We start from the raw sequence: 14,086 nt of genomic DNA on the forward strand, positions 1-14,086 counted from the left end.
GTACCTGTTGTGGTGCCTGGCACAAGCTTGATTTGTAATAAATGTTTTCTTGATACTGAATTCTTCATGAATGATTTCATATATATATATATATATATATATATATATATATTTTTTTTTTTTTTTTTTTTTTTTTTTTTTTTTGGTACGCGGGCCTCTCACTGCTGTGGCCTCTCCCGTTGCGGAGCACAGGCTCTGGATGTGCAGGCTCAGCGGCCATGGCTCACGGGCCTAGCTGCTCCGCGGCATGCGGGATCCTCCCAGACCGGGGCACGAACCCATGTCCCCTGCATCGGCAGGCGGACTCTCAACCACTGCGCCACCAGGGAAGCCCTGATTTCATATTTTTGATGGAGAAAAATTTACCCTTAGCTCCTCTAAGCAAGCTTTTCTGCTTATAGCACAGTACGTACAATTGTGTCATTTTGAAGTCCACTCTCTATACCTTCTTCCAGCCTCTAATGCTCCCCAAACTGAAATGCATTTTAACTTCCCTCCTAAAAGATTTGAGTGTCATACTTGTGAAACTTGCCCCAAACTCCCCACCTCGGCCCTCATGCAAAGCTGAATTCATGTTTATGTCTATCTGTGTTCTATATACAGATTTTAATCTGGATTTTTCTTCTTCTCTGATTCTTTTATTTCCCATTTTGTATTATGAGTTTGATGAGGTCCAAAAAAATGTCGTGCCCCTAAGTTTTGGCCAACCATGCAAATTTATGGCATGAAGGAGAAGGAAAGGCCATGGAGGTGGTAATGCTCAGGAGAGCCAGCTTGGAAGAAAATGAGGTCAGAGTCTCTGAGCTGACCCTAAACATGGGCAGGATTGGAAATCCTTGAATAATCGTGTATTTTTAAAAACAGGATCATGGTATACAAATTGTTTTGTGATTTGCAATTTTTGTTTATTATAAGCCTCATTCGTGATTAATAGTCTTCTAAAGCATCTTTCATGTAGCTAAGCATTCTGTTGTTTGTTCCATAATATTTTAAACCAGTTCCCTTTGTTGAATGTTTAGGTGATTGCTATCTTTTAAAAAGTATAAACTGTGCAAGAGATGAAGATCCCTGTAGATAAATCCATGTGCACAACCATGATTAATTCCTTATAAATTTTTAGAAATATTACAGTGTCAAAGGCTATGCATGTTTCCAATATTTTTTTTGATACATATTGCCCTGCCCAGCTGTGATCCAGAATAGTGATTGCCCATTGGCTAGGTGTGAGAGTGTATTTTTCCACACATTTTCCCAGCACACAGATGCTATCCCCTTGTGAGTATTGGCAGCTTGATTTCATGACCACACACACACACACACACACACACACACACACACTTTTTTCTTGCTTTCTTTTTAAAAAAATTATACAATTTTTAAAGGTTACACTCCATTTATAGTTACTACAAAATATTGGTTATATTCCCAATATTATACAATACAGATGTGTATATATATATATATATATATATATATATATATATACACACCACATCTTTATTCATTCATCTGTTGATGGACACTTAGGTTGCTTCCATATCTTGGCAATTATAAATAATGCTGCTATGTATGTATGTGCCTTACTGTATATCTATAATCATTCTGACTTACAGAATATATTTTATTGTATGAACACATTAGTCTGTCATATCAAATGAGTTTATAAACATATAATTCTGATGTGTCTTTTCCTAAACATAATTGTCTTGCCTTCTCAGGTGCCTGCATGAACATCACTCACAGCCAGTGTCAGATGCTGCCCTACCACACCACGCTGACACCTCTCCTCTCTATTGTCAAAAACATGGAAATGGAGAAGTTCCTCAAGTTCTTCATGTACCTCCATCGCCTTGGTTGCTATCAACATATCATGCTTTTTGGCTGCAGCCTTGCCTTCCCCGAGTGCATCGGTGATGGTGATGACAGGTATTTTGGAACAAAAAGCATTCAGTGATAAGAGTCAGTAGTAGCAGAAGTGTCTGAGAAGAACAAAATCATCCCAAGCTACCCCCTTTTGTTTTGGTTGTTGTTAAAGGGAAAAAAAAATCCCACACCAGTTGTAATCCTTTTGAAGTAGACATTTTTGGGAAATCTGGGATAATTTTATTTATGGTAAGAAATTATTCAGGTTATTAGATAGAGGCCATCAGCTAGGGTAGTCAATAGCTGTTTCGGTGAGGGTCTGGTAGAAGACAGCACACTCCAAGGGCGATGGAAAAGAGTTTATTGAAGAGACGATTTATGGCGATGTGGGCAAGGTTAAGAGAACAAGTAAGGATGAGAGGCACCAGGGTCTCATGATAATGGGATGCAGTTCCAATATTCAAGACTTGAAAGAGGCAAAGAGCAGGCAGACCTGGAAAAAGCTGTAGTTGTGGGCAGGGGGTCTCCCGACAAGCCAAGTTCTGTGACTCGAGACAGAGGGGCACAGCCACTGCCAGCCCTTCAGTCCTGCAGGGAGAGAGAAGAAGGAATACATGCCCTGACCTCACTCTCCTCCTGCCCTCTCTTCTGCCACGGCCTCCTACCGACTGAACTCACCCACAACAATTGGGCAAGGGTGAGCAATTGATATGAGTGCAATAGATGAGATCCAAAATCTCATCCCAATATCATCAGTTCAGAGGTCCCAAATCTCATCTAAATCAGGTACGGGTGAGATGCTGGGTGATTCTTACGGCCCACACTGGAACCCAGAGCAGGGTGAGGAGGGTGAAGGGTAGATGCAGAGCGACAAACAGAGACTGTCCAGCACAATATCGAATAGGATTAGAAAGAATTTTCTTTTTTGGGAGGGTGAGGGAGAACATGTGAGTCGGTGTACTTGTGTATGTGTCTTGTAAGCTCATTTCTTTTTTTTTTAAATTGAGGTATAATGGACATGTAACATTATATTAGTCTCAGGTGTACAACCTAAAACAATAGGTCTAGTTAACATCCATCACCACGCAGTTACAAATTTTTTTTCTTGTGATGAGAACTTTTGAGATCTGCTCTCTTAACTTTCAAATATACAATATGGTATTATTAACCATAGTCACCATGCTGTACATTACATCTCCATGACTTATTTATTTTATAACTAGAAGTTTGTACCTTTGAACGCATTCCCACCTTTTTGAAATAATACAATTTCAATATTATATTATATTGAAATAATATAACTTTGATATTATATTATATTGAAGTAATAATTTTCAGTGAGAGTAAATCAATAAAAGTATGTTATGGAATGTCTGAATTAATAAGTATACAGTTTTTTTAAATTTCAAAGCACTGTTAAGTACATAATCATATATAACATCAATTATTTTCTGAATTAAAATGTTAGAAAGTTTTCAGAGTAGTAATGAGAAAATGAATTGCATTTTAAAGTGCAGATAGGTTCCATGTTATTTGTACTAATTTAATGTACAAAGAAAGTTTTGAATAGACAAACGTTTTTATTATTATTATTTTTAACATCTTTATTGGAGTATAATTGCTTTACAATGGTATGTTGGTTTCTGCTTTATAACAAAGTGAATCAGTTATACATATACATATGTCCCCATATCTCTTCCCTCTTGCATCTCCCTCCCTCCCACCCTCCCTATCCCACCCCTCTAGGTGGTCACAAGGCATCAAGCTGATCTCCCTGTGCTATGCGACTGCTTCCCACTAGCTATCTATTTTACATTTGGTAGTGTATATATGTCCATGCCACTCTCTCACTTTGTCCCAGCTTACCCTTCCCCCTCCCCGTGTCCTCAAGTCCATTCTCTAGTAGGTCTGCATCTTTATTCCCATCTTGCCCCTAGGTTCTTCATGACCACTTTTTTTTTTTTTTTTTTTTTTTTTAGATTCCATATATATGTGTTAACATACGGTATTTGTTTTTCTCTTTCTGACTTACTTCACTGTCATCTCACACTGGTCAGAATGGCCATCGTCAAAAAATCTACAAACAATAAATGCTGGAGAGGGTGTGGAGAAAAGGGAACCCTCTTGCACTGTTGGTGGGAATGTAAATTGATACAACCACTATGGAGAACAGTATGGGGGTTCCTTAAAAAACTAAAAATAGAACTACCATATGACCCAGCAATCCCACTACTGGGCATATACCCTGAGAAAACCATAATTCAAAAAGGGTCATGTACCACAATGTTTATTGCAGCACTATTTAAAATAGCCAGGACATAGAAGCAACTTAAGTGTCCATCGCCAGATTAATGGATAAAGAAGATGTGGCACATATATACAATGGAATATTACTCAGCCATAAAAAGGAATGAAACTGAGTTATTTACAGTGAGGTGGATGGACCTAGAGAAGGTTTTTATTATTTTAACTGGAAACAACCTACATTGCTGTAAAATAAAAACTGAGTAGAAAAGAAACAATAGATTCTGAATTGTATAAGTAATTATAGAAGCACTATTAACAGACACCACATTCAGGAAAATGTTTCCCCTGAAAGAATCATTTGCAGAGGGTACTTTCAGGGTAAAGAGAGAAACTCTGTTAGATCTTTCCCAAGAGTCAACCTATGGCATGGTAGTAGAGAGGCCCTTTATGTTCCTAGAACAGTGGCATTATAACGTGGTGATTGTCTTAAATTTCTAGGGCAGCCATAACAAATTACTACAAGCTGGGTGGCTTAAACAGAAATTTATTCTCTCACAGTTCTAGAAGCTAGAAGTCCAAAGTCTGGTGGGGACTGTGCCAGGGGTCCCGGGGAGAGGCTCATTTCCTTTCTTTGCCAGTTTCCTTCCAGTGGTTTCAATCACTCTTGACTTGTGGCCACATCACTCCAGTCGCTGCCTCTGTCTTCACATGGCCTTCTTGTCTGTGTGTGTCTGCTCTTGTGAGGACACTTGTCACTGGATTTAGGGCCCATCCAGATAACCCAAGATGATCTCATCATCACAAGGTCTTTAACTTAATTACAGCCACAAAGACCATTTTTCCAAATAAGGTCACATTCACAGGTTCCTGAGGTTAGGACATGGACGTGTCTTTTGGGGGTCGCCATTCAATACACAGGCTCTGGAGCTGCGTGTCTCAGCCCACTCATCTGTAAAATGGAGATAATCGTTGTGCTTTACAAAGTTCACGTGAGGATTAAATGACAGTGCAGGGTTTTTATGAAGAGCTCAGTAAATGTCAGCAATAGCTATCAGTGGATTGGAAAGGAGGGGCAGTACTAATGACATTGAGAGCACAGAGTATTTCTAACATAGGCTAAATATTGAAGGATTCTGGAAAAAATGTAGGATACTATATGGAGTAAAAGAAAATTAGGTAGAATACTTAAGGCTGCTGGACTTGGATTCCATTTCTCCCTAATTTCAAACAATTTCACTTACATCTCTTTGCTTTAATTTCTCTATGGACTCAGGAATATGTATATATACTTATATAAATTTATATACTTATATAAAAGAGTTTCTCTCTTTACCATGAAAGTTCTCTCTTTACCATGAAATTTATATATACTTATATAAATTTCATATAAGACAATGAAAGAGAGTGCATTCAGCCTCCAGGGGACTCTTAACTCATTTTGATCATCCTTTTTCTGATAATTCAGTCTCTACTCTCAGCTAAATCAGTGGTAAAATTCTAGTTAAGCTGCCCAGAGTCTTCAGGGTACTTTTAGGTAAAATTTGTTTTTCTCCTGACCTGGTTCATCCTGAGAAATGCTCTCATAGGAGAGTTTTCCATTTTCTGTTATAGTGGGTAATAATTTATAGTCAATTTTCAGGTATCCTTCAGGGACTTGTCCTACATTTTATTACATTCATTATTATATTTAATTTTATGATTGTACTTTCAGACCAGTGCTTCCTGCTTTCATTTAGCATGTGCATGAGACCTGCAAGCTAAATTTAATAAGTAAAATAAGTTCAGAAATGTAAAATGTATTGTAGAAAATAATTCTTATATTTTTATATATCAAACATTTTTTCTTATATTTCACTATTTTGGATCATTTGTTCTACTCATTTTCTCTACTACTCTACTATTCAAATAATAGAGAATTGCTTATATTCCATCCTAGAGAGAATAGGTACTTAATAACATTTAGACTTTAATTTAAAAAGATATAGTGGGATGTATAAGTAGTATGGTTTTTAACCTGTCCCTTTGAGACCTCAACTGTACTCAACTATATTATATAACAGTGAACTTTAACAGTTTAATTAAACAGCTCCATTAATTGTTTCATTTATTAAAAAATAAGTGTGTGTATCATGGACTATAATACAGGATAATTAAAGGATATCTTATAATACAGGATAATCCATAACTATATTGATTCAATGAAATATATCTCAAAATATAGAGATTTGGCTGATAAACAATTTAGGTAGCCCTAAAAATATGTGGGTTAGAAGGAATAGCTTAAAAATATCAGCATGTAGGTAGAGAGAGATGAACAATTCCTAGGCCAGGAGAATAACAGATGTTTCTGGATGACTTTTTGATACACTTAAAATCTCTGTGTTTGGAAGAGGAAGCAAACATTGCAGCCACATGCTTTTGATATGTAACTATCACCCTTTCCCTCTGGGTTGAAATAATAGGTCTATGAATTTATCAAAGCTGAAGCAGGGTTAACTGGCCTGAGAGGTCCTGCCTTGGCTTTGCTTCTGGAAGACACCCAGGAGATCTTGTGATCATCACCCTACTCACATCTTTAAGATTTGCAGAGAAACTTTGCTCATGAAATACATCGTTAACATTTAAAAATGGATGTGTTTTCTATTGGTTTTTTTCCTCTGGAGTGTTGATTTGCCCCTAGGTGCTTCGCAGATATTCTTAACATCTGTAGACATTAAATAAAAAATTCTTATCTAGTGCTTGCTTTGGCAGCATGTATACTAAATTGGAACAATACAGTGAAGATTAGCATGGTCCCAACGCAAGGATGACATGCAGATTTGCGAAGTGTTCCATATTTTTTGATTTTTGACTAAGATAACTCATATTAAAGCATTTAGCACAATACCTGGATCATCAAGTCCTGATCAAAGTTTAGCTAATGCATCTATTTTGGGGTCAATATTTCTCATGCCGGACCTAATTGAACTTGTCCAAAAAAAAGATGAGATATGTCAGGTTCTGCTATCCACATTTTAGTCAAGAAAATAGATAAATTATCTGAAAAAAATTCTTTGTCTAGCTAAATGACTAGAGATTAAAGATTGTATCTCAAACCTGGGATCTACCAGACAGTTTTCTTTCATGTACTCAATCCCTATAGGATTGTGGAAGAGGTTGAGTGAGGTTCTTCAAATGAACTTCTTCAAAAGCACTATACTTTTCTGCAAATAAATATGTTCACTGGAGACTAGAGAAATTACTCTGGTAAATGCAGAGAATGCACTTGAAAGTTTGGGGGGGCAGATGAAACCTGATTCAAACCACAGCTCTGCCAATTGCCAATTATAAGACCTTGGGCACTTCAGTTGGCCTTCCTCACCTTCAGTTTCCTCATCTGTTTCATGAAAGTGATAATACCCACTTCATAGGGTTTGTTTGTGTGTATTAAACAGAATGATTTATACAGTGCTCATATATGCTCTGCACTCTCTAGCACACAGTAACTTCTCCATAAGTAGTATTGTTATAAACAATAAGTAAATTATTATTAAATATAAATAGTACTATTATTGATATGGTAGTCAAAGATGGTGTGTGAGTTTCTGGGAGGGTATAAACTTTATCACCTCTTTCAGAGTTGCAAGGTTTGTGTATTTTTCTCATTCTTTTCATCTTCTAATCCACTTTCCACTTAGCTGTCAACATTATGATTTAAAAACACAGTTAGCACTGCTGTACGTTATTACATGAAAGTTGTTAAAGAGAGTAGATCCGAAGAATTCTCATCACAAGGAAAAATATTTTTTTCTATTTCTTTAATTTTGTATCTGTATGAGATGATGGATATTTGCTAAACCTATTGTGGTCATCATTAGCTGTACATCCTAAACTTACACAGTGCTGTATGTCAGTTGTGTCTAAATAAAACTGAAAGGGAAAAAAAATAAAAGCACAAGTTAGATGATGTCATTCCCCTGCCTCTACCCATTCAAGGGCTTTCTCTTAGACTTAGATTATAAGCTGAACTTTTTGCCATGGCTTTTGAAGCCTTCCTTGCTTCTCTGGTGTCATCAACCCTGCCACAGCTGCACTGACCTTTCTCCAAAATGCCCACCTTTCCCCAGCTTCCTTTTCACATGCTGCTCCCTTTGCCAGGATGGATCTATCCCCTTGATCTATGCCCTCTGTTCAAAAGACATCTCTGTGGAGAAATCTTCTCTGATCACCCTCGGTAGTTCTGTTATCTTTCACTGCAGCAAGGCTGTGTCCCTTTTTGCTTGTCTGTATGTTGTCTGTCTTACTTTATAAGCACCACAATGGCAGAGAACTTACTGACTTTGCACACTGTTGTATACCCATTGTTCAGAGCAGTGCCCAACACATAGTAGGTGCTCAATAAATATTTGTTGGAATAAATGGATCAATAAATAAACTCTTCCATTAGGGAGCTCCCCTAAATGTCTAGGTAAATGGGAGTTCAAAATCCATTGATTATGGTTGTGCATTGCTTTGTATAATTGATATGTTCCTGAAAACTCATGCATAAATCAAATTCTATATGTGTGTTAAATAATTACAATTTTAAATTGAGTTGGATGGTATTCCCAGAGATGATTTAACTTCCTTCTGAGTGAGCATCAGTTGGCAGAACAACCAGCTAAAGTACATTAACTTGTTCTTGTTTATCTCTGTCAAAATCCTGTATCTAATAGATGAGGAAACACTAGGTTGTTCTTGAGGATTGGCTTGGTGGTTCAGTGCTTTCTTTTTAATACTGACTCATATGCATCAGCTAAGAAGAAGACTTTAGGTCTACTCTAGTTGAAAATCTTAGATGTAAGGTTCATGTACAGAGCAGAAACAAAACAGTGATAAACGTGTTTAAAGAAAAATGACCACGATAGTGGTTCATGTGAAGAATAGTTGGGGGACCTGGAGATGTGAGGCCCTGAGGGTGCACAATGGCTACCCTCCAATCTCCTGGGCCATGACTGGAAGAGGGAGCACACTTTTTCTCTATGCTTCCACAGGGCAAAGGTGGAACCAGGAACTGAAAGTCATAGAAAAGTAAATTCTAACTTAACTAAAATGAGAACTTTATGGATACTAAAGTTGTATATATATGGAAATGTTGTCTCAGGAAATGGTGAGTTGTTATCACTAGAGATATTTAAACTGACTGGTGAGAACTTAATGGAGAAACTGTGAAAAGGAGTCCAGCATCTTATGGTCAATTAGTTTCCCATAGATGAAGGGGCAGGTTCACTCATGGCCCATGGCCCTGATTAAAGGAGCTCTAAAAACTTATGAAAAAAGAAGAAAATTAAATCTACCATAACTTTTCTCAGGGACACTTTTATATTTGCTTTGGGAATAATAGAGAATCCAGTTGGGGGCCTTGGGTAGGGTTGTGTTGACACTCCCATGGATCCAGTAGCAGCAAGTAGTCACCTAACTGCCTTCAGAAACGATGGGCCCAGTTATCTGCAGGACTTCTGTTTTGCCCAGTGGGGCTTGCAAATTGGGACCCTGCCAGCCAAAGCCCTCTTTTTCTCTGTTGCAACTGTCAGGTTCTCACCTAAATAAATGTTAAACAAATATTTACAGTGTGTCACCTTGGGGAAATGTCAGATTATCTTCTGGGAACACCTGTGTGCCTTGGGTGGCTTGGTCTTGCTCAGAGTTGAAAAATTCATGGTACAAAATAGAATTTTTGACTCTAGGTATTAAGATCAGCTTGCTTTTCAGCCTGAATTCTGTGTTTTGCTCCTAAAATCAAGATTGGGATTCTGCTATGTTGCTATCTTCTATTCACCTTGTGTTCACCTTTTAAGCTTTTGGTTTTGCTAAAATCCTGTTAGGTAAATAAAAGTTCTAGGCATACTTTTGTTTCAGCCACTAGAGAGGAAGAAAAAAAATGTTGATAGAAACAAGAGGTATTTAAAATTCCTTTTTCTGGAGGCACAATTTGTTCATTTCTTATCAAGGTCCTAGGCTTCCTTTTTAGAAGAAGCAAAGTTCCCTAGAAAAATAACCCCATACTCTAGTTACCATTATTTAAAGTTAGAGTAAAATTTGCCTGTCATTTCAAATATACAGATGATACAGTTTTCCTGTTCTAACTCCATCCTATTACTAAAGATGGCCAGATTACTGAGATGGCCTCTAGGTGAACAATCAAGATGGCATCAAAGTTGATACAGAAATGTTTTTTTCAAAAATATTTGCTATACCAGAATTACAAAACCTCTTCCCCACCATCCAGTTTATTTTCAATATTTCTACTACTGCACACCTTTATATTACTATACCACTTTTGAGTTGAATTTTGCTGATAATCTTTTAGTAAAAAGTATCAAATTTTTCTGCTTATAAAATTTACTGTATTTTTTTAACATCTTTATTGGAATATAATTGCTTTACAGTGGTGTGTTAGTTTCTGCTTTATAACAAAGTGAATCAGCTATACATATACATATATCCCCATATCCCCTCCCTCTTGCGTCTCCCTCCATCCCACCCTCCCTATCCCACCCCTCTAGGTGGTCACAAAGCACCGAGCTGATCTCCCTGTGCTATGTGGCTGCTTCCCACTAGCTATCTATTTTACATTTGGTAGTGTGTGTATGTCCATGCTACTCTCTCACTACGTCCCAGCTTCCCCTTCCCCTTCCCCATGTCCTTAAGTCCATTCTCTACGTCTGCATCTTTATTCTTGTCTTGGCCCTAGGTTCTTCAGAACCTTTTTCTTTTTTTTTTTTAGATTCCATGTATATGTGTTAGAATACGGTATTTGTTTTTCTCTTTCTGATTTACTTCACTCTGTATCACAGACTCTAGGTCCATCCACCTCACTACAAATAACTCAGTTTCGTTTCTTTTTATGGCTGAGTAATATTCCATTGTATGTATGTGCCACATCTTCTTTATCCAGTCATCTGTCGATGGACACTTAGGTTGCTTCCATGTCCTGGCTATTGTAATTGGAGCTGCAATGAACATTGTGGTACATGACTCTTTGAATTATGGTTTTCTCAGGGTATATGCCCAATAGTGGGATTGCTGGGTCATATGGTAGTTCTATTTTTAGTTTTTTAAGGAATCTCTATACTGTTCTCCATAGAGGCTGTATCAATTTACATTCCCACCAACAGTGCAAGAGGGTTCCCTTTTCTCCACACCCTCTCCAGCATTTATTGTTTGTAGATTTTTTGATGATGGCTATTCTGACTGGTGTGAGGTGATACCTCATTGTAGTTTTGATTTGCATTTCTCTGATGATTAGTGATGTTGATCATCCTTTCATGGGTTTGTTGGCAATCTGTATATCTTCTTTGGAGAAATGTCTATTTAGGTCTTCTTCCCATTTTTGGATTGGGTTGTTTGTTTTTTTGATATTGAGCTGCATGAGCTGCTTGTAAATTCTGGAGATTAATCCTTTGTCAGTTGCTTCATTTGAAATATTTTCTCCCATTCTGTGGGTTGTCTTTTCGTCTTTTTATGGTTTCCTTTGCTGTGCAAAAGCTTTTAAGTTTCATAAGGTCCCACTTGTTTATTTTTGTTTTTATTTCCATTTTGCTAGGAGGTCAGTCAAAAAGGATCTTTCTCTGATTTATGTCATGGAATATTCTGCCTATGTTTTCCTCTAAGAGTTTTATAGTGTCTGGCCTTACATTTAGGTCTTTAATCCATTTTGAGTTTATATTTGTGTATGGTGTTAGGAAGAGTTCTAATTTCATTCTTTTACATGTAGCTGTGCAGTTTTCCCAGCACCACTTATTGACGAGGCTGTCTTTTCTCCACTGTATATTCTTGCCTCCTTTATCAAAAATACGGTGACCATAGGCGCTTGGGTTTATCCCTGGCCTTTCTATCCTGTTCCATTGATCTATATTTCTTTTTTTGTGCCAGTACCATACTGTCTTGATTACTGTAGCTTTGTAGTATAGTCTGAATTCAGGGAGCCTGATTCCTCCAGCTCCATTTTTCTTTCTCAAGATTGCCTTGATGATGGCCATTCTGACTGGTGTGAGATGATATCTCATTGTAGTTTTGATTTGCATTTCTGTAATGATTAATGATGTTGAGCATTCTTTCATGTGTTTGTTGGCAATCTGTATATCTTCTTTGGAGAAGTGTCCATTTAGGTTTCTGCCCATTTTTGGATTGGGTTGTTTGTTGTTTTGATATTGAGCTGCATGAGCTGCTTGTAAATTTTGGAGATTAATCCTTTGTCAGTTGCTTCATTTGCAAATATTTTTTCCTATTCTGAGGGTTGTCTTTTGGTCTTGTTTATGGTTTCCTTTGCTGTGCAAAAGCTTTGAAGTTTCATTAGGTCCCATTTGTTTATTTTTGTTTTTATTTCCATTTCTCTAGGAGGTGGGTCAAAAAGGATCTTGCTGTCATCAAAAAATCTAGAAACAATAAATGCTGGAGAGGGTGTGGAGAAAAGGGAACACTCTTGCACTGTTGGCCGGAATGTAAATTGATACAGCCACTATGAAGAACAGTATGGAGGTTTCTTAAAAAACTAAAAATAGAACTACCATACGACCCAGCAATCCCACTACTGGGCATATACCCTGAGAAAACTATAATTCAAAATGAGTCATGTACCAGGCTTCCCTGGTGGTGCAGTGGTTGAGAGTCCGCCTGCCAATGCAGGGGACACGGGTTTGTGCCCCGGTCTGGGAAGATCCCACATGCCACGGAGCGGCTGGGCCTGTGAGCCATGGCCGCTGGGCCTGCACGTCCAGAGCCTGTGCTCCACAACGGGAGAGGCCACAACAGTGAGAGGCCCGTGTACTGCAAAAAAAAAAAAAAAAAAAAAGAGTCTTGTACCAAAATGTTAATTGCAGCTCTATTTACAATAGCCAGGACGTGGAAGCAACCTAAGTGTCCATCAGCAGATGAATGGATAAAGATGTGGCACATATATGCAACGGAATATTACTCAGCTATAAAAGAAACAAAATTGAGTTATTTGTAGTGAGGTGGATGGACCTAGAGTCTGTCATACAGAGTGAAGTAAGTCAGAAAAAGAAAAACAAATACCGTATGCTAACACGTATATATGGAATCTACAAAAAAAAAAAAAGGTCATGAAGAACCTGGGGCAAGGTGGGAATAAAGACACAGACCTACTACAGAATGGACTTCAGGATATGGGGAGGGGGAAGGGTAAGCTGGGACAAAGTGAGAGAGTGGCATGGACATAGATACACTACCAAACGTAAAATAGATAGCTAGTGGGAAGCAGCTGCATAGCACATGGAGATCAGCTCGGTGGTTTGTGACCACCTAGCGGGGTGGGATAGGGAGGGTGAAAGGGAGGGAGATGCAAGAGGGTAGAGATATGGGAACATATGTATATGTATAACTGATTCACTTTATTATAAAGCAGAAACTAACACACCATTGTAAAGCAATTTTACTCCAATAAAGATGTTAAAAAAAAAAAAAGGATTGCTTTGGCTATTGGGGTCTTTTGTGTTTCCATACAAATTGTGAAATTTTTTTGTTCTAGTTCTGTGAAAAATTCCAGTGGTAGTTTGATAGGGATTGCAGTGAATCTGTAGATTGCTTTGGGTAGTAGTCATTTTCACAGTGTTGATTCTTTCAATCCAAAAACATGGTATATCTCTCCATCTGTTTGTATCGTATATAATTTCTTTCATCAGTGTCTTATAGTTTTCTGCATTCAGGTTTTTTGTCTCCTTAGGTAGGTTTATTCCTAGGTATTTTATTCTTTTTTTGCAATGGTAAATGGGGGTGTTTCCTTAATTTCTCTTTCAGATTTTTCATCATTAGTGTATAGGAATGCAAGAGATTTCTGTGCATTAATTTTGTATCCTGTACTTTACCAAATTCATTGATTAGCTCTAGTAGTTTTCTGGTAGCATCTTTAGGATTCTCTGTGTATAGTATTGTGTCATCTGCAAACAGTGACAGCTTTACTTCTTCTTTTCTGGTGTAGATTCCTTTTATTTCTTTC

General features: G+C 37.7%; 1 protein-coding gene across 3 annotated transcripts in view; it reads left to right on the top strand.

Annotated features, from left to right (window-relative positions):
- The window catches only part of CORIN (corin, serine peptidase), a 230,071-nt gene that overhangs the window by 43,879 nt on the left and 172,106 nt on the right, over positions 1-14,086 (top strand). For all 3 annotated transcript variants that reach the window (XM_081236190.1, XM_081236189.1, XM_081236192.1), the window contains one exon: positions 1,719-1,926. In XM_081236190.1, the coding sequence (XP_081092316.1) occupies positions 1,719-1,926 (208 nt within the window). The remainder of the gene's footprint in view (positions 1-1,718; positions 1,927-14,086) is intronic.

The sequence above is a fragment of the Mesoplodon bidens genome, assembly GCF_964165515.1.
Source record: "Mesoplodon bidens genome assembly, chromosome: 1".
Classification (NCBI taxonomy): domain Eukaryota; kingdom Metazoa; phylum Chordata; class Mammalia; order Artiodactyla; family Ziphiidae; genus Mesoplodon; species Mesoplodon bidens.